Source organism: Ranitomeya imitator, chromosome 8 (genome assembly GCF_032444005.1).
Source record: "Ranitomeya imitator isolate aRanImi1 chromosome 8, aRanImi1.pri, whole genome shotgun sequence".
NCBI classification, from domain to species: domain Eukaryota; kingdom Metazoa; phylum Chordata; class Amphibia; order Anura; family Dendrobatidae; genus Ranitomeya; species Ranitomeya imitator.
The window spans coordinates 34,922,921-34,944,948 of NC_091289.1; the positions used below are offsets into that span (position 1 = coordinate 34,922,921).

General features: G+C 41.9%; 1 protein-coding gene across 15 annotated transcripts in view; it reads right to left on the bottom strand.

Annotated features, from left to right (window-relative positions):
* Nucleotides 1-22,028, bottom strand: part of CACNA1D (calcium voltage-gated channel subunit alpha1 D) — a 316,153-nt gene that overhangs the window by 19,940 nt on the left and 274,185 nt on the right. For all 15 annotated transcript variants that reach the window (XM_069736711.1, XM_069736708.1, XM_069736714.1 and 12 more), the window contains 3 exons: nucleotides 21,751-21,853; nucleotides 19,428-19,529; nucleotides 9,937-10,067 (listed from right to left, as the gene is read on the bottom strand). In XM_069736711.1, coding sequence (XP_069592812.1) covers nucleotides 9,937-10,067; nucleotides 19,428-19,529; nucleotides 21,751-21,853 — 336 coding nt within the window. The remainder of the gene's footprint in view (nucleotides 1-9,936; nucleotides 10,068-19,427; nucleotides 19,530-21,750; nucleotides 21,854-22,028) is intronic.

The following is a 22,028-nucleotide window of genomic DNA, read 5'->3' on the forward strand; positions in this document are numbered from 1 at the left end:
GGGCTTCATCACGCGGCAGGAAGATTGCAATGTTGTACAGATATAGAAGTGTAAAGATGTAAATTGCATTAGACTATGACTTGTTTCTGTCATTTATGCGATTTGGTAATTTTTGTTGCAACGAAATCTAAACTCTAAAATAGTCACACGCTGAAAGTCAACAAAACGCATTTTAAAGTTGCGCAAGCAAAGAACTGAAAAACAATTTTTTTTTCTACAGCAGTAAGCTTAAGTGCTATATTGCATGATTATCCCATACTATGTGTATATATTAATACCGCGTATTGTCCCCTCTAACATCAATGACGGCTTAAAGTCTTTTGTGGCAGTTGTGGATGAGGTTCTTTATTTTCTCAGATGATAAAGCTGCCCACTCTTCTTGGCAAAAAGCCTCCAGTTCCTGTAAATTCCTGGGCTGTCTAGCATGAACTGCGCGCTTGAGATCTCCCCAGAGTGGCTCAATGATATTGAGGTCAGGAGACTGAGATGGCCTCTCCAGAACCTTCACTTTGATCTGCTGTAGCCAATGACAGGTCGGCTTGGCCTTGTATTTTGGATTATTGGAACATCCAAGTACGTCCCATATCAGTATTTGCTGATAACGTGTTGCATTCATCTTTCCTTCAACTTTGACCAAGTGTCCGGTGTCTTTGTAGCTCCCACATCCCCAAAACATCAGTGATCTCTCTCCATGCTTTACAGAAGGAATGGTGTTCCTTTCATCATATGCATTGTTGACCTCTCTCCAAATGTAACGTTTATGGTTGTGGCTAAAAAGTTCAATTTTGGTCTCATCACTGCAAATTACCTTGTTCCAGAAGTTTTGAGGCTAGTCTCTGTGCTGTTTTGCATATTGTAGACAAGATACTTTGTAGCATTTGTGCAGTAATGGCTTTCTTCTGGCGACTCAACCATGTAGCCCATTTTTCTTCAAGTGCCTCCTTATTGTGCATCTTGAAATAGCCACACTGCTAGTTTTCAGACAGTCCTGTATTTCAGCTGATGTTAGTTGTGGATTTTTCTTTACATCCCAAACAATTTTCCTGGCAGTTGTGGACGATATTTCTATTGGTTTACCTGACCGTGGTTTTGTTTTTACAGAGCTCCTGATTTTCCATTTGTTAATCACAGTTTGAATGCTGCTGACTGGCATTATCAATTCCTTGGATATCTTTTTGTATCCTTTTCCTGTTTTATACAGTTCAAATAGCTTTTCCCATAGACCCGTTGACAATTTTTTTGCTTTCCCCATGACTCACAATCCATAAACGTCAGTGGCTGGATGAAAGATGCAAGAGTCTGTCTGGATCCCAGAAACTCACTCAGCTTTTATGCACACACACTGATTACAAGCAAACAGGTCACAGGTGAGGATGTTCCCTTTAGTAGCCATTCAAACCCATTTGTGTCAACTTCTGTGCATGTTATCAGGCCAAAATTAACAGGGTATATAAACTTTTGATCAGGGTCATTTGGATGTTTTGGGTTGTCATTATTATTTAAAAAGGGAAAACACAGTAGTTTGACAATAAATGGCTTCACCCAACCACTAACCATGAGTGGAGAAAAGGTTTTAGTGTTATCATTCATATTCTCTGAAAAAAGCCAAGAAAGCAAAATTTCTTTTGGACTATGTAAAGTTTTGTATAAATATGTAGTGTATTTTTTTTCCATTTAAAAAATTACAGAAAGGAAAGTGGGCCAGTGCAATAGTTTGGGCACTCTTGGAGATTTATGTGCTAAGACAAGTTTGCCCAAGGTTTCAGGCATTAATTAGCCTGTTAGGGTTATGGCTTGTTCACAATCATTGTTAGGAAGGGCCATTTATGCCAATTTCTCAGCTTTATAAAAAAAAAACAGCCTCCTCTAACCTTGTGCCAAAAAACTGCAGCCATGGGTTCTTCAAAGCAGCTGCCTAGCACTCTGAAAATAAAAATAGCAGGCTATAAGAAGAGAAAGTGTTTTCAAGTTGCCCTTTCCTCAGTTCAAAATGTAATTAACAAATGGTAGTTAACAGGAACAGTGGAGGTCAAGATAAGGTCTGGAAGACTAAGCAAAATTTCAGTGAGAGCTGCTTGTAGGATTGCTAGAGAAGAAAATCAGAACCCTCTCTCGACTGCAAAAGACCTTCAGAACGATTTAACAGACATTGTTCTATACTGTTCAAATACAACTGCACAAATATGGCATTCATGGAAGAGTCATCAGAAGAAAACCTCTCCTGCACCTTCACCATAAAATTCAACATCACAAGTATGCAAAAGAACATGTAAACAAACCTGATGCATTTTGGAAATAAGTCCTGTGGGCTGATGAGGTTAAAAGAGAACGATTTGCTCACAATGATCAAAGGTATGTGTGGAGAAAAAAAGGGCACAGAATTTCAGGAAAAGAACATCTTGCCAACCATTAAGAATGGGGGCGGATCAATCATGCTTTAGGGTTGTGTTGCAGCAAATGGCACAGGGAACATTTCACAAGTAGAGGGAAGACTGGATTAAATGAAATTTTAACAAATTCTTGAGGTAAACATAACACCATCTGTAAAAAAAGCTGAAGTTGAAAAGCAGATGGCTTCTACAAATGGATAATGATCCTAAACACACATCAAAATCCACAATAGACGACCTCAAAAGACTCAAGCTGAAGGTTTTACAATGGCCCTCACAGTCCCCCGATCTAAACATCATTGAAAATCTGTGGCTAGACCTCAAAATAGCAGAGGATGCAAGACGACCCAGGATTCTCACAGAACTGGAAGAATTTTCCAAGGAAGAATGGATGAAAATCCCTCAAACAAGAATTAAAACATTCTTGGCTGCTACAAATAGCGTACAAGCTGTGATACTTGCAAAATGGAGTGCTACTAGGAACAAACCATATATAAACAGCACTTGAGAGACACAGTTACGGGACAAAAAGGCCCATATGCAGAGTTAAAACATTTTTTTATTTTTATTGGAAAATTTCTATTAACAGTAAGCTTGTGACAAACAGGGATACCAATCTATAGCAAATTACAGTAGACAGAATCTAGGCATCATAGTATACACACTACGGAGATAAACTAAAATATTATTCCATTATCTATGTAAGGTTAGAATAGGCAGAGCAAACCAGGATCAGATGTTTAAACAGAAAAAATATACAGATATACAGATTAGGGCTAGATAAATCCCCAAAAAATATATACGGTATATTAAAGTGCAAGTGCTTCTTAGTGTTATCATAGATTTTTTTTCTTTTTGTAGAGTTGCATGGTGTTGATCTAGCCAAAAGAACAGAAACTGACAGTAATGAAAAGAATCGGGAAAAAAATGAAAAGAAAAGGTGAATTCTAAACCAGGAGTATGTAGATCTGTAAATACATATAGGGTGCATGCGTTTTTTTGTATCTATGAATTTCAAGGGAAAAGAAAGCGGTCACTATGGAGCGCTGTGAGGGTCACAGTTAAAATTGAAGGCAAAAGGTCCACCGCAGCTCCAGCCATTCACCTTCTAGGAGGATACAAAATGCAGTAGAAAACAGCAATAACGGTCCTAGGAGGGCTGGAAATGAGACCAAATCAAGGATTTTAACACTAAAATCCTTGGTTTGGTCTCATTTCCAGCGCTCCTAGGACCGTTATTACTATTTTCTACTGCTTTTTGTATCTATATCTCACAGAGCTCCATTTCTTTGATTAGAAATACATATCAAAAGACAATAGTACCAAGATAGGCACACCAAAGATCTAGATACAGTATATGGTCTCCATAAAGTGCACAGCAAGTGTACTCACAAAACATTCAGTGCCATGTCTGTGCATGTAACAGCTACCACACATAAAATATATACATATTCATACATACACACACATACACACACCCCTTCTTATGCATAATGAACTTAAACTAATAAATAGATTATCAGGCATTTTCAACTGGGATTAACGTGACCCAAAACATAATAAAAAATTAAAAAGTCACACAAACCCCAGAAAATAATCCGCGTGAATGCCCCGGACATCCCTTATAAATTGTTCTTTAAGTGCGCTCTTAATTTGCATCATTAAAGGCACCTCTCATAAGACAGATTGCCAAGACTTCTCGGAATAAAATAACAGTAAATACTATAAATCGGTCCATCTATACAATAACTGATGGAAGTGCAAGTGTCCAACATAACACTGCGAAAAAGCAAGAAACACTGCAGAATTATACTGCCGTCTGCCCTTCTAATTAAGCTCCGGAGCTGAAATCCACAGCTAAGTTCTCATTAGTTACACAATAAAAGCAGAACTATCATGAACCATCACACAATGTGTCGTACAGCCGGCGAAACAGGAGACCCAGACCTGACTTAGGCAATTTAACTGGAGCAACTGATCCCAAATCTAACCATAAAGTAGACAGTGACAGAGAAGATGGAAACCTACGCTGTAGCAGTGCACATAGGACACGAAGTGCTCCAGTCTGTGCCTAGGATCCATAGCTGCTGCTCCACGCTCCGCAGGCTGCTCAGTACCACACTGCTCTGGGTTACAACCAGCAGATCTCTCCTCTCAGCCGTGGATACAGAAAAGCCTCATTATGCTGCAGATGAGTGACAAATTAACCCCAGGCAGGTTTCACCACGCGCTGCATCATGGCGCTTTAAAGTGCACCTGCCGCTAAAAAAGGAAATGTAAATGCTAGAGGGGAAGGCTGGATCAGTGCGATCACTAGGAGGCACCTGGTATCTCAGCTTCTGCACAGCACATATCATCTGTTCTATATAAAAAAAAATCAGTTTAATGTATAATTCTGTGAAATGTAGTGTTTTTCCTGAATCGAAGAATAGATCTATACAGCATAAATTATTATCAGCTATATATTTCGTAGGCGAAATAAGTATCAAACACATCACCAATTCTCTAAATAAATATATCTCTATAGGCGCAATTGACATGAAACTCTCACCAGATGTCGGTAACCACTCATCAAATCCATACAGGCAAAGAGATCATCTATAGATATTCATAAATTAAGTTATGTATAATAAAGAGAAATGACAGAGAAAAAAAGTATTGATCATTACTGAAATGTATTTAATACTTCGTACAAAATCCTTTGTTGGTGATGAAGCTTCAAGACTCCTCCTGTATGGAGAAACTAGTCGCAGGCATTGCTCAGCTGTGATTTTGGCTCATTCCTACACACACTCGTCAGATCCTGAAGGCACCGTGGGCTCCTTCTTTGAACTCTGAGCTTCAGTTCCTTCCATACATTTTCTATTGGATTCAGGTCCGGTGATCGGCTCGGCCATTCTAGCAGCTTTATTTTCTTTCTCTGAAACCAACTGAGAGTTTCCTTGGCTGTGTGTTTGGGATCATTGTCTTGCTGAAATGTCCACCCTTGTTTCATCTACATCATCCTGGTAGATGGCAGCAGATTTTTATGAAGAATTTCTCGGTACATTTGTCAATTCATCCTTCTGTGAACTATATGAAGTTTGCCAGTGCCGTATGCTGAAAAACCCCACATCCAAACTTAACTGCTGGTATGTTTTTGGAGTGACATGCAGAGCCTTTTGGCCTTATAGCGCCGGTGTCTCTGCACTCCCCGCCCCAACAGAGACGCCAACTCTCACCACCGCGGTCCCGCACTTCTCCCTCCTGCACCTGCGGCACCGGCATCTCTGCACTCTGCCTCCCTATCCCAGTAGAGATACTGACACAGTCACCGATGCAGACCCGCACTTCTTCCTCACCCTCTTTCTGCTGCAGCCCAGGGTCTGAGCGGAGCTCGCAGATATTTGGGCACTGTGCTTAGAGCGCACGCGTGGTCCCACCAGCCTAAAATGTCCCCAGCCAATGACTGGTAAACACTTATTATTTAAGGCACCTCCACCAGGTGAGAGGTGACTGTGCAACAATATAAACTGTGTCTAACATGCTTGCTAGTTCTCAGGTTTCAGTGCTTGTATTCCTGTACACCGGCCTGCCTATTAGCTATGCCCGCCTGTCTACCACTCCGAGCCATTCCTGCCTCTTGTCCCTTGGGGGTCAGCTGACATCCACCTAAGGTCAGTCCTGGTGTAGCACCTGGTTCCGCCTCCCTCATCTCTCCTTAAATCGCGGTATCATCAAACATTGTCTAACTGAGTTCGGACTTGGTAAGGTACCTAGTCACGCGCCTCCAGACTCTCCTCGTATCACGGCACAGTGGTTCCACCACCCAGTCAGTACAGGACTCCAAACATATTGTATGTATGTATTATGGCATCCAAAGACTTTAATATTAGTCTACGCTGACCAGACTCTTATCCCAGTATTTCACAGTCTTGTCCAAATGGTTTGGAGAAAACGTTAAACACAGGTGAACATCCTTTTTGTTTAGCAATGGAGTCTTGCGTGGTGAGCATGCATACAGGCCATGGAAGTTGAGTGAATTAGTTATAGTTTTCTTTGAAACAATTGTACCTGCTGATTCCAGGTATTTCTGTAGCTCTCCACAGGTGGTCATTGGTTCTTGGACAACTCTTCTGGTAATTATATTCACTCCTCTGTCTGAAATCGTGCAGGAAGCACCTGGTCGTGGCCAGTTTATGGTAAAATGATGTTCTCCCCACTTCTGGATTATGGCCACAACAGAGCTCACTGGAACCTTCAGTAGTTTAGAAATTCTTCTGTAACCAATGCCATCAGTATGTTTTGCAACAATAAGGTTATAAAGGTCTTGAGACAGCGCACTGTTTTACCCATCACGAAAGGTTTCTTGTGTGGCACCTTGGTAATGAGACACCTTTTTATAGGCCATCAGTTGAACCAACTGATATTTTTCACTAAGGCTACTTTCACACATCAGGTTTTCGCCGTCAGGCACAATCCAGCTAATTTTGAAAAAAACGGATCCGGCAAAAGTAGCCGCCGGATCTGTTTTTGTCTCATAGACTTGTATTAGCGCCGGATTGCGACGGATGGCCTCACGTTTCATCCATTTTTTTGCCGGATCCGTTGAAAATTTGTTTTCGGAGAAAATGGACATAGGAACGTTTTTTCTGTCCGGTGAAAAAAAACGGCTAGTGACGGATCGGGCAAAAAACGGATGAAACGTGAGGTGAAATGATTGAATCCGGCAACAGATTCCGTTTTTTTCAACAAATCATGCATTTTCCGTTCTGGTCTCTCTCTTTTTCTCTCTTGCATAACGAGAAAAAAAAAGTAAAAACTCCAGAATTACTTTGCCCCTACATTGCAATAAAATGCAATAATGGGCGATTAAATTATCGTATCTACACCAAAATGGTATTAATAAAAACGTCAGCTTGGCGCACAAAAGGTAGGCCCTCACTCAGCCCAAAATCACGAAAAATGGAGACGCTACAGGTCTCGGAAAATGGCACAACATTACCGCTTGCACAGAGCCCGGACCTCAAACCCATCCAACACCTTTGGGATGGTCTAAAATTAACATTGTAAGCCCAACCTCTCCTCCAACATCAGTGTCTGACCTCATTAGTGCTCTTCTGGAAGAAGGGGCAAAAATTCCCAAAATCTTGACTAAAAACTTCCCAGAAAAGTGAGAGCTGTTATGTCTGCAGAGGGACCAACTCCATATTGATGCCTATGAATTTAGAATTGGAGGTCAGAAAAGCTCCTCTAGGTGTAATGTGGAGGTGTCCAAGTATTTCTGTGCATATATTGTATCTTCCAGTAATTTGTCTCCTATAACCATTAGATGCCACCAGGTCCAACCAAAAATCTGTGCTTTTAATCAACATTATTCGGATGTGTACGGCCAACATTAGACTGCAGCTTATTTTTTAACTTGTCCAAATAAAGACTTTTGATTTTATTTCCTGAGCTGGATACCTTCATTTTCATGCGTTCACAAGTGCATTGAAGCCCTCGTCACATGATGTGTACGGCAAACATTAGACTGTGTTCACAAGTGCATTGAATCCCTCATCACATGATGTGTACGGCAAACATTAGACTGTGTTCACAAGTGCATTGAATCCCTCGTCACATGATGTGTACGGCAAACATTAGACTGTGTTCACAAGCGCATTGAATCCCTCGTCACATGATGTGTACGGCAAACATTAGACTGTGTTCACAAGCGCATTGAATCCCTCGTCACATGATGTGTACGGCAAACATTAGACTGTGTTCACAAGTGCATTGAATCCCTCGTCACATGATGTGTACGGCAAACATTAGACTGTGTTCACAAGTGCATTGAATCCCTCGTCACATGATGTGTACGGCAAACATTAGACTGTGTTCACAAGTGCATTGAATCCCTCGTCACATGATGTGTACGGCAAACATTAGACTGTGTTCACAAGCGCATTGAATCCCTCGTCACATGATGTGTACGGCAAACATTAGACTGTGTTCACAAGTGCATTGAATCCCTCGTCACATGATGTGTACGGCAAACATTAGACTGTGTTCACAAGTGCATTGAATCCCTCGTCACATGATGTGTACGGCAAACATTAGACTGTGTTCACAAGTGCATTGAATCCCTCGTCACATGATGTGTACGGCAAACATTAGACTGTGTTCACAAGTGCATTGAATCCCTCGTCACATGATGTGTACGGCAAACATTAGACTGTGTTCACAAGCGCATTGAATCCCTCGTCACATGATGTGTACGGCAAACATTAGACTGTGTTCACAAGCGCATTGAATCCCTCGTCACATGATGTGTACGGCAAACATTAGACTGTGTTCACAAGTGCATTGAATCCCTCGTCACATGATGTGTACGGCAAACATTAGACTGTGTTCACAAGCGCATTGAAGCCCTCGCCACAGATCCCATTACATTTGAAAGAATAATATGACAGCATGAATCTTTAGACACCATAGCAGAACCTGATGCCCCCGCCATTGTAAGTCAATAGTGCCCATACGATGTATCCAGCAGAGCAGTTCTTAACAGATCCCAAAGCCAAGTATGAAGCACAAAATTGCTGTAATTTCACTGCTATCTAAGGTTTCATTATTTTGAGGAGAGGGGCTTATTAGAAGAAGCCATTATGAGGCTGAACATTTTTTTCTTTTATCTTCTAAAATATGTTGACGTTGAAGTGAGCCTCATGTTTGATTAAAGTCTAAAAATATTCATTAAAATTTCTGCTCTTATGGGCTTAGGAGTCCAGTGGGTGGTCCTGCTCAGCAATTCAGTAATTTCTGACCGCAGATATACACTGGACTCCTAAATCCAGAATGGTGGGACATTTTGCCCTACTGAAGAGCTACGTTCTGTACTGGTTTGGAACTAACACCAAACACCCCAAAAATCAAAACTATTTCCAAGTTCACATGGACTTTTGCCCATGTGGACTTTGCTAATATCTGCCCACAAACAACTTCCCGCTTATTTTAATGATAATCTGTGAAGTTGTTCAAATGGTGCAGATTTTTTTCCAACCAGATTTAAAAGGGTTGCAGAACAAAAAGGGGAAACGTGTCTTATTGAAACGTTTTCCCTGCAGAAACTGTGTTTGATAGCAGATGTTAGTCCTATTGAACAGGGCTGTGGAGTCGTGGAGCCGGAGCCCATTTTGGTGGAGTCGGAGTCATTGAAATTGAGGAGTCGGAGTTGGAGGTTTGGCTTACCGATTCCACAGCCCTGGCAGTGATGTGTATTCGGAGTCGGAGACCATTTTGGTGGAGTCGGAGTCGGTGTCATTGAAATTGAGGAGTCGGAGTTGGAGGTTTGGCTTACCGACACAGCCCTGCTATTCAATAAGGCCAATCAGACTACTGATTCGCCCGCTGATCAGCCTCCGATCTCTGCCGCGGACTCTCATGCAAATTCGCTATGGACATAGCCACATGAAAACTTTATTGTGTGAACATAGCCGAATTATGAGATGTAGACTCACGAACAACATAAATGAAAAGTAAAGTAATAGCATATAGTATACAGTATATAAAAAAAAAATCCAATCACCTGTAGAGCCACGGTGGAGTTCTTTGTAGGGTATTTTCCCACCAATCCTTGCTCCTTGCGCTTCTTGAATTTCCTAAAGTAGTCCTGTATCAGGAAGGTGGCATAGAACTTCCCCACGGTTACCTCATCATCTAAATGAACAGACAAATCTTTCCCAAGTCAGCAACATTCACCATCACCCTGAACGCTAGCGTCTGAAAAGAGATGTGATGGAGGCGGCAAAATCTAAGCTGCGCAGCTAAAGGCAGGGCAGACTAAACTAGCACAGAAGATCAGCAAGCAAGCGAGGTGAGTCTACATGGTGGAAGAGCCAGAGGAGACATGGTGAGGAGGTCCTCCTAGACATTGTGTACCAGACAACATGCCGGAGGTCAGGATTAGTAGAGCTTTTGTAAAGTGTACGGGGCAGCAAAGGATGGAAATGGATAGAAAGTATGGCCTATCACTTATATTAGTGAGGACTAATGCCATTAGGTAGGTCAATGCATCCATTATGAAGACCACGGTGGATCGGTCTTTTACCGAGTCCAGTGATTTCTCCACCTACACATCCATATTTAAAAATTAGGTAGAAATTTGATTTCCAAAATATGAAAAGACATGAAGCAAAGTCTAGAAATGTAGATCTTTCCATAGGGAACGATCTATACCACTTCAATGGTGTTTATGTGCCTGTGAAAGGGGTCATTTTGGGGAAAATTCCTTTAAAAGTTAAAATGGGGTGTCCCCAGCTAACCACCACGTTAGTAGAGAGCCTTAATAACGTGTTGCTTTAGTTTTTGGTTCCATCATGTACTAAATGGTTGGCCGTTCATCCAAATGACTGGCATGCAGTTCTACATTTCCACCTGTAGTGGCCACTGTTGCGGAAAAGTATAGTTGTCCACAGCTGATCGGCTTCTTTCCCTCCCCCCCAAAAAAATGGCCGACTAAGGAAACTTTTTTTTTTATATCTCTTTTTATAATTGAATACATAATGAATGCCATCGGTAATAATGAAAATGTGGAGTTATATTTGACAAGCCTAGTTTAGAATTAATTGTTCAGGTCATCTCAGGCTAAGCGAATGAATGGACTATGGCTACATACTTACCGCTTACTAGCCCTACATGACAAGGGAAGCGTATGGTATCAGTTTTGGTAGACATGTGACTCTAGAGACCCCATACATGCAGGCACATCTACCAGCGATACTGTATTCTGAAGCATGCATCTGTGTATATATTAACAAATGGAGGGGAATACAGCTTGGCAAGAGGCAACACTAGTTCCATGCCACCACCCTAAAACAGAATTGCTTCAGAATATTCTGAGAGGATAGTTGAAAGGAAAAAAGAAAGGCTGCAGAAAAAGCTCAAGCACAGTAGTTACAATAACAAAGCAGTTCCGTTAGGCCATGCAAGCAGAAGGTCAACGACTAAGAAGACTACAGGTAGACAGAAACAACGGTTTTAAATGTGCAGTATCGATGGGTTTAGTCTGCTCCTTATCTGCTCTCACATCGATCTTCTCGGCCGTGGCAGATCGGCATTCTCTCGGTTGCCACCGTCTCTGGTGGAAAGTGGCTGCCCTAAGTCTAAGTGCCAATGCTAACCCTGCCCCTTGGATCATGCTGAAGAGCAGAGTGGCTGGGCATGCTCCTCGTTAAAAGAGACCGAGAGTGTCACCTTCGTAGCGCTCAGCCTCCATCATCACTGGGACTGGGGGGTCCTCAAGTTGCTTCCGCACCTGAACATTCCTTTAAAGACGCTTCAAGACTACAAAAGTAGAATAAGCTAAAAATGACTAGTTCATAGGCATGCGGCTACTTGTATGGATGGTGAGAGAAATGGATTCTGCACCTTTAAAACACCAGACAGTTAAAAGGTAGTAAGTCCCAGGAACGTAGGCTGGTGACAGGGGAAACCTCGGTCAGCGATCACGACCAACAATGGGGTCAGCAGAAGCTTCCGTTGAGAATCGGAGTCAATCACATCAGTGGTTGAAGAGCCTCGACTGAGAATGTGGATCCGCTCTGTGTCGTGACGCCTCGCTACGGCTGGTTGGGCACTTACCCTATAGAGTATACGGAACTGGAGGAGTACGCCTCAGGGCACGGCCATGTATAATTTAACATGATATTCTTCTCATCCCGCATCTGGCTGTTGTCTCAGAATAACTTTGTTTTGTGATGCAAATGATCTTCTGCGTCTCGTGACCATTATTTTTAGCTGATAACAGTAAGTGGGTGAAAGGATCACAAAGAGGAGGTCAAAACATGGAAAAGAGGAGGTCAAAACATGGAAAATAGGGGAATTGTCTACAAACGTGTTTATATTATAAAGTATATATATATTTATATATACACATAGCATTATATACATTATATATATATATATATATATATATATATATAGTAGTAAGAGCTTGTTTTTTGCAATACGAGCTATACTGTTTTTCATTACCACTTTGGTAGTTATGTTCCGGGAAGAAGCTTTTGCGAAACGGCGTAGGGGTAGGGGATGTGCGGCTGTCCTGGTCTCCCTCTGTATCTTGGCATCTCCGGTCCTTTTAGGTGATGTAATTATTCTTAATGTATGTTTAATCTATTTATCCCTTTCATGGCATTTCGTGATTTAACATAAGCATTAACCATTGCTGAACTGTGTTTGTGAATATATACTATCATGTATGCCGGCATATCAGCTTGACCACCAGTAATTATTAGGTTCCTTCCTTGCACCAAGCACTATTTTGTAACCTCTCATATATTTCTATTACTTTAATGAAACAGAACTAAATGTATTGGCATACCTGATAACGACCGTAATTGTATATTATACTACACCCCTATGTCATTGAGATGTTGAATTGTATGATAGGCCCAGCCTTACTTTGCTTGTGCACATCCCCGCTTTGGAGGTTAATTCCCACTCTGTTTACTCTGTATTTTTTCTTTCCTTTTATTTTTCATTATAGATCAATAAATAATGAATTTTATATTGTCGTTGGAATCGCTTCGTATCCTTAGGCAGTAAAATACCACTATTTTTACATTACATATATAAAATTAGTTTTTCATAAGTCCCTTTAGAGAATTTGACCCTATAGTCTCTTGATCGCTCATACAATACACTGCAATACTGAAGTATCGCACATTTTTTCGTTTCCTATGAAGCCCAGCCACAAGCAGGGTTTTGTGGGAGTAATACCAATGCAAACATGGCGAATCCTGACTGCCAAGGCAACCTTTAGGCACCCCGTGATCACATCCTAAGAGGGGCCGATGGGCTGTCAAGTGACAGCCTTAATTTTGGAGGCCTTTTAAATGCAAAATGGAGGGAGCTCAGTTCCTGAAACCGTTCCATGCAGTGACGGTGCACTTCTGCCGTACATATACAGCAGCAGTGCCAAGGGGTTAAATCTTCAAGAAATGAAACAATACATATTCCCTGTTTAAAACATGCATTGATGTAGCAGAGTGAAGGTCGTCATTTGACGGATCATGTCATATTTGTGTGTCAGTCTGCTGGATGGAGCAGAGTCAAGTGTGCTGCTGGTGAGTGACCAGCCAAAATGTGAGCTGTAGCTGAGACAGACGTACCAGGGTCTCTCTCTCTGAATGGATACTGCTGGGGTCAGCTAGGAAAGCTGCGCAGTCTGTGTGTTGGAGCTGCAGAGAGCTGTGAGGAAGCTGCAGCCTGTTAAGTGTGAACTGGGCATGGAGTGTAATACTGGAGGTCAGGCTGGAGGTCACGCTGAAGAGGATATCAACACTGGTAGGTCCGTACCTCTTATTTAAGAATAGTTTTCTCTGGGCGAAAGGACTGATGTCAGTGCGGGCTCACCCGAATTGATTAATGTGGCTGCCAAATGAATTGATCATTTGCTGTGATACCTTTGTGCCCAGAACAATCTGTATTTGAAGTCCTCAGAGTTTTATGAAAGCAATAAAACTGCACGTTTGGACCAAATCGCATTGCCTGTGCTACCTAGTGCCTACTTGAGAACGTGATTCCCTACAGCGTATACCGCTGACGTAAAGATCGAATGCACTATCCAGATCCCTAAAAAATAATCCATGATGTCCCGTCAAGTAACTCCAAGCATCTGATTGTGATTGACAGGTGCCGACTCACTATGGAGGGTCTATCTAAATTCACATCGTCCCCTGTCACTCAGCCCAGCTGTGGATCACTGTAAAGAAGACACACAAAGCACAGAACATATTCAGTCATTATCACAGCAATATCCAGTAATAACATCTGTAGTGAGAAATACACAAGGCACATGTGGAAATGTCTGAAACAAATACAGGGCATGTCTATGCAACTCGGATTTACTGTACATAACATCACATCGTTAGGACAATTAGTGCGGACTTCATGTCTAGCACTCCACGGTCAAAGCCGCCCCTATAATCTGATATATCCGTCTGGTTTACATCATCGTACAGGAAGCCGCTGGTTAGAAGGAGATGTTCATCCTCATCTATAGCCGCGGGGATCTCCTCCGTCAGTCTATAATGTCTGATCTAATAATCACTAATGCAAGGAAACGGTAAGACTTATATCATGTAAGTGCACGCGACAGGTACAGAATAGATCAGAGAAGTGTGGGCCGTACTGTAATATATACCGCACTATAATATATACTGTACTATATATGGTGCTACAAACCGTAGTGTACCATGTACTGCACTAAATATTGTCTTGTAATATACAGTAGGTGAAATAATTATTGAAAACGTCACCAATTTTCTAAGTACATATATTTCTAAAGGTGAGATTAACATGAAATTCACACCAGGTGTTTGTAGCAAATCATCCAATCCACAAAGGGAAAGAAATCAGACCATAGCTGTCCAGAAATTAAGTTATGTGTAATAATAAAAAAATTATACAGGGAAAAAATATTGAACGCGCTTATTGAAATGTATTTAATACTTCGTACAAAAGCCTTTGTTGCTGATGACAGCTTCAAGATGCCTACTGTATGGAGAAACTAGTCGCAGGCATTGCTCAAGTGTGCGTTTGACCCATTCGTACACACAAACGCTCTTCACATCCTGAAGGTCCTGTGAGCTCCTTTTATGACCTCTGAGCTTCTGTTCCTTCCATAAATTTTCTGATGGATTCAGGGTCGGTGATTGGCTCGGCCATTCTAGCAGCTTTATTTTCTATCTCTGAAACCAATTGAGCATTTGCTTGCCACAAGTGTGACAAACATGCCAAAAAATAGGAAACCAGGAAGGGGGCAAACAGTTTTTACGCCACTGTATAGTTTTCTTTGAAACAATTTTGCTCTCCATGGCTGGTCCTTGGCTCTTGGACAACTCTTCTGATAATTCTTTTCACTACTCTTTCTGAAATCGTGCAGGAAGCACCTGGTCGTGGCCAGATTATGGTGAAATTATGTTCTTTCCACTTCTGGATTACGGCCCCAACACTGCTCACTGGAACCTTTAGTAGTTTAGAAATTCTTCTGTAACCAATGCCATCAGTATGTTTGCAACAACAAGGTTGTGAAGGTCTTGAGACAGCTCACTGGTTTTACTCATCATGAGAGGTTTCTTGTGTTGCACCTTGGTAATGAGACACCTTTTTTTAGGCATCAGGTGACCCAGCTGATATTATTTGTCACTAAGTGGTAGGACTGCTTTTTAATTACTGATAGATATCAGCTAGTGCCAAGACTTCCCCTGGCTTTTTGTACCTCTCTTTCTTCATGTGTTCAATACTTTTTCCCTGTGTCATTTCACATTATTACACATAACTTAATTTATGGACACCTATGGTCTGATTTCTTTGACTGTGTGGATTGGATGGGTTGTTACCGACATCTGGTGGTAATTTCATGTCAATAGCACCTTTAGAAAGAGATTTACTTTGAAAATTGGTCCACATGGTGGACAGTAAATAGAGAAAGATCCCAGTGTCTACCATCTGTAGTTCTCTGGGACTCTGGGCTCCTTCCTTCTTCCCTTCCTGCATTAATCACAGACCCTTCCTCTATATGTGAGTGAATAGCTGTCAGATTATTTGCTGCTCTTCACATGCAAAAAATGTCAGATACCTGGCCGGAAATGAGAGGTCGGCTGTCTATCGCGGTATCTATGTCTGCTTGATATTGATCTACCTAAAATAAGTATAAGGTGGCATCATCCAATTAGTTGTGCAAAAGGAGGACTTTTATTAGTCCATCTGGCGACATTTCAGTCCCATTACAGCCTTGAAAAAGGTTCTGTATTGGGATCAAAACGTCAGCAGAAGGACAAATAAAAGTCCTCCTATTGCACAACTAATTGGATGATGCCACCTTACACTTATTTCATCATAGTGGACAATTTGGGTATATGTCCAAGAGGTTTTGTATCCATGATTAATTATTTTTGGCGCTGCTCCATTATATTGTGTTTTGTCTTTGTAATATCTACAAGTGTTTCTCACAAAATTAGAATATCATCAAAAAGTTAATTTATTTCAGTCCTTCAATGCAAAAACTGAAACTCCTATATTATATGGAGTCATTACACACAGAGTGATCTATTTCACTTGTTTATTTCTGTTAATGTTGATGATTATGGCTTACAGCCAATGAAAACCCAAAAGTCATTATCTCAATAAATTAGAATAATTAACATAAAACACCTGCAAAGACTCCTAAGCATTTAAAAAGGTCCCTTAGTCTGTTTCAGTAGCTCCACAATCATGGGGAAGACTGCTGACCTGACAGATGTCCAGAAGGCGTCACTGACACACTCCACAAGGAGGGTAAGCCACAAAAGGTCATACTTAAAGAAGCTGGCTGTTCACAGAGTGCTGTATCCAAGCATATTAATGGAAAGTTGAGTGGAAGGAAAAAGTGTGGTAGAAAAAGGTGCACAAGCAACTGGGATAACCGCAGCCTTGAAAGGATTGTTAAGAAAACGCCATTCACAAATTTGGGGGAGATTCACAAGGAGTGGACTGCTGCTGGAGTCATTGCTTCAAGAGCCGCCACACACAGACGTATCCAGGACATGGGCTACAAGTGTCACATTCCTTGTGTCAGCTGCTCATGACCAATAGACAACGCCAGAAGCGTCTTACCTGGGCCAAGGAGAAAAAGAACTGGACTGCTGCTCAGTGGTCCAAGGTGTTGTTTTCAGATGAAAGTAAATTCTGCATACCATTTAGAAATCCAAGCTGCTGGAGGTCTAGTGTGAAGTTTCCACAATCAGTGATGGTTGGGAGCCATGTCATCTGCTGGTGGAGGTCCACTGTGTTTTATGAAGACCAAAGTCAGCGCAGCCGTCTGCCTGGAGATTTTAGAGCACTTCATGCTTCCCTCTACAGATAAGCTTTTTGGAGATGGAAATTTCATTCTCCAGCAGGACTTGGCCCCTGCCCACACTGCCAAAAGTACCAATACCTTGTTTACAAACAACAGTATCACTGTGCTTGATTGGCAGCAAACTCACCTGACCTTAACCCCATAGAGAATCTATGGAGTATTGTCAAGAGGAAGATGAGACACCAGACCCAACAATGCAGACAAGCTGAAGGCTGCGACTAAAGCAACCTGGGCTTCCATAACACCTCAGCAGTGCCGCAGGCTGATCGCCTCCATGCCACGCCACATTGATGCAGTAATTGATGCAAAAGAAGCCCCGACCAAGTATCGAGTGCATTTACTGAACATACATTTCAGTAGGCCAACATTGCGGATTTTAAAATCATTTTTCAAGCTGGTGTTATACAATATTCTAATTTACTGAGACAATGACTTTTGGGTTTTCATTTTCATCAACATTAACAGAAATAAACACTCGGAATAGATCACTCTGTGTGTAATGACTCTATATAATATATGAGTTTCACTTTTTGTATTGAAGAACTGAGATAAATTAACTTTTTGATGATATTCTAATTTTGTGAGAAGCTCCTGTATCTATCATCCATCTATCTTTCATCTATCAAATATTTACTTATCTATCTAATCATCTATCCATCTAACTATTCCATATGTATCAATCTATTTTGAAAGGTCCTCATTTTCTAAAATTGCTGCATTGGTGTGCTGTCTCCATTGTTTTATATTTTTTATAGCTATCTATATATTATCTATCTATTATCTATCTATCTATTATCTATCTATCTATTATCTATCTATCTATTATCTATGTATCTATCTATCTATTATCTATCTATCTATCTATTATCTATCTATTATCTATCTATCTATTATCTACCGTATCTATCTATCATCTATCTATCTATCTATTATCTATCTATCTATCTATTATCTATCTATCTATTATCTATCTATCTATCTATTATCTATCTATCTATCTATCTATTATCTATCTATCTATTATCTATCTATTATCTATCTATCTATTATCTACCGTATCTATCTATCTATCATCTATCTATCTATCTATTATCTATCTATCTATTATCTATCTATCTATCTATCTATCTATTATCTATCTATCTATCCCATATCTATCTATCTATTATCTATCTATCTATCTATCTATTATCTATCTATTATCTATCTATTATCTACCGTATCTATCTATCTATCTATTATCTATCTATCTATCTATCTATCTATTATCTATCTATTATCTATCTATTATCTATCTATCTATCTATTATCTATTATCTATCTATTATCTATCTATCTATCTATTATCTACCGTATCTATCTATCTATCTATTATCTATCTATCTATCTATTATCTATCTATTATCTATCTATCTATATATCTATCTATCTATCTTACCTTTGCCTATCTCTGTATCTCCTGAATACCAATTAATTGTCTCTAATCAATGTATTTCTGTTCCTAATATTAATTTATCTCTCCATGATCAGCAAGTAAATGTATGATTGTTTCACATTCCATGTGGATAAAGTAGCTTCATCTATGAAGAACAAAGACTTCTTTGTGCTGGAATAATATGTTCGAGTCCCCGCGGCTGCATGTCTCACGGCCAATCAACAGCCACAACACATGCAGGGATTGCCTAACAAACAGCTGTGAGACATGCAGCCGCGGGGACTCGAACATATTATCCGAGCACGCCGAAGTCACTCAGCACCCGAGCATGCTCAGATAACACCTTATCCCAGCACTTCGCTCATCACTAGGGCTAATTACTGAGGAATCCAGGACGCTAGAAGTGACGTTGATGTTTCTCTGTGCACTGCTCACCACAGGATTCCTACGATAAATTCACTGACGACTGCCATTTATACTTTTTCATGTATATTTGAATGATTGTACTGACCACTGATCCATCCTTGTGTATGAACTCGCGGAAATGGACAGATAGTTCGGTATCTCACAGGCAATTATGATCCAACCGGGAAGAAGAGGTGTCATCTGGTGATGGGCAGGAGACACAGTGTGCTGAGGAGTAACTCGCATGTAGTGGGGTCCCGGGACCAGGTAACGACACGCGTGTGTATGTACATAGTGCTACTGTATGACGTGTGTGGATTAAGAGGGTTACACTGACCGCCTGCAGGGGGCACTACTTGGTCCAGTAGCTTCATACTGGTTTTCTTCCATATTTTCTTGATGACGGCTCTGAGCTCCTCATTGGCTTGTTCTAGATTACCTGCAGGATGGGAAAAGACACTTATGGGAGTTTAAAGAGGTCTCGAAAGATCAGAGCTACCAACACCTGCCTCCCCCGACCGCCCAACATATGTCTATCCAGCAGGGGAGTAGAAGACGAGAAGCGCCCAACAATCACACCGCACACCGGCGGCCACAAATCTGACACCGGCGCCCACAAATCTGACACCGACGCCCACCACAACTCTGACTCAGGGGCCCACAACAACTCTGACACCGGCGCCCACCACAACTCTGACACCGACACCCACCACAACTCTGACTCAGGCGCCCACCACAACTCTGACACCGGGGCCCACAAATCTGACACTGGTGCCCACCACAACTCTGACACCGGCGGCCACAAATCTGACACTGGTGCCCACCACAACTCTGACACCGACACCCACCACAACTCTGACTCAGGCGCCCACCACAACTCTGACACCGGGGCCCACAAATCTGACACCGATGCCCACCACAACTCTGACTCAGGGGCCCACAACAACTCTGACACCGGCGCCCACCACAACTCTGACACCGGCGCCCACCACAACTCTGACACCGGCGGCCACAAATCTGACACTGGTGCCCACCACAACTCTGACACCGACACCCACCACAACTCTGACTCAGGCGCCCACCACAACTCTGACACCGGGGCCCACAAATCTGACACCGACACCCACCACAACTCTGACTCAGGCACCCACCACAACTCTGACTCAGGCGCCCACCACAACTCTGACTCAGGCGGCCACCACGACTCTGACTCAGGCGGCCACCACAACTCTGACACCGGGGCCAACAAATCTGACACCGGCGCCCACAACTCTGACACCGGCGGCCACAAATCTGACACCGGCGCCCACAACTCTGACACCGGCGGCCACAAATCTGACACCGGCGGCCACAAATCTGACTCCGGCACCCACAACTCTGACACCGGCGGCCACAACTCTGACAACGTCGCCCACAACACTGACACCGGTGCCCACAAATCTGACATCGGCGCCCACAACTATGACACCTGAAACTGGTGCCCACAACTATGACACCTGAAACTGGTGCCCACAACTATGACACCTGACACTGGTGCCCACAACTATGACACCGGCTTATCTCCATGCAACACAAAAATCCTCAGGTTATTGGAGGAATCAGGCGACATTTACTTACTGTGTTTAAGAAGATTAAGACACTATTAAACGGTTGTTCTCATTACACTGAATGGGTAAAATTGCAAAATGATTGTAAAAAGGTTCAGTTTTCCAATTTACCTCTTCTTAAAAAATCCTATCCTTCCTGATCAAAGAAGGGATTTTTAATTCTATTGTGTATTACTCATCACCAAGGTTACCGGCCACCTCAGTAGTCCATCAGCAGTGGCCGAACTCCAGCTCTTTTCTATAGACATTGTTATTACGGCTCTGCTTATTAATGTACAATTTTGCAGTCAGACATATGCCGTGGACTCCAACTCACACAAACAGTTGGCAACAAACTAAGAAAAAAATTGCAAAAACTATTCCAGAGAAAAAAAGAGCGATTCCTAAAGTGTCTTCTGCTAGAAAACCAAATGCAGTGTGAACATGCTCTAGAGGGATCTGTGCAGAACCGCACGCCCACAAACCGAACGATGGGAGAGACCGAGAAAGTCAGACAGAAAGGAATTCAACTAAAGGCGGTTGTACAAGCTACAGATTCATGGGGTGTACTTAATATTTCATCCAATGCTTCTGCATTTTGGCCAAGAGTATTCTAAATAAATTAGGACAAGGTGAAATTTTTTCATGTCTAGTTCTTCATCTGAGGTTGGATTTATCAAATTTTAAGACCTAAGGACCAGATGTTTTTTTATTATGTCTTGATTAGTGATGAGCGAATGTTCTCAGAAAAGGTGTTATCTGAGCATGCTCTAGTGCTAACCGAGCATCTTCGGTGTATTCTAATGCTATGTTCGAGTCCCCGACAGCTGCAACACATGCGGGGATTGCCTAACAAACAGCCATGAGACATGCAGCCGCGAGGAATCGAACATATTTTTTCGAGCACGCCCAAGTCACTCGGTTAGGACCCGAGCATGCTCAGATAACACCTTATACGAGCACATTCGCTTATCACTAGTCCTGATGCATAAAAACTTAGACTTCAGAGAGGGTGTAGATAGTTTTTCGCATGACTGTAGATAGACATACATAATCGATCATGTATAGACATACCTTCTGTTTTGATTTTTAGGGCAGTTCTAACCAAAGCGAACAGCGTGGCATTGAACATCACCGTCCCATCACTGTTCAGTGGCATATTCATGGCGACCAGTCGCTGCGGAAGGACACAAGAAGAGGTTTTGTATCCTGACCAGACGTTTAGGGGCTGATCCATGACCACACAGCACTAAAGCTTGGATATGCCATCATTAATGATCACTGGTGGTCCGACCTCTGGGACCCTCACTGATCCTGAGAATAAAGGGACTATGTCCCCTTCACAGTTTTCC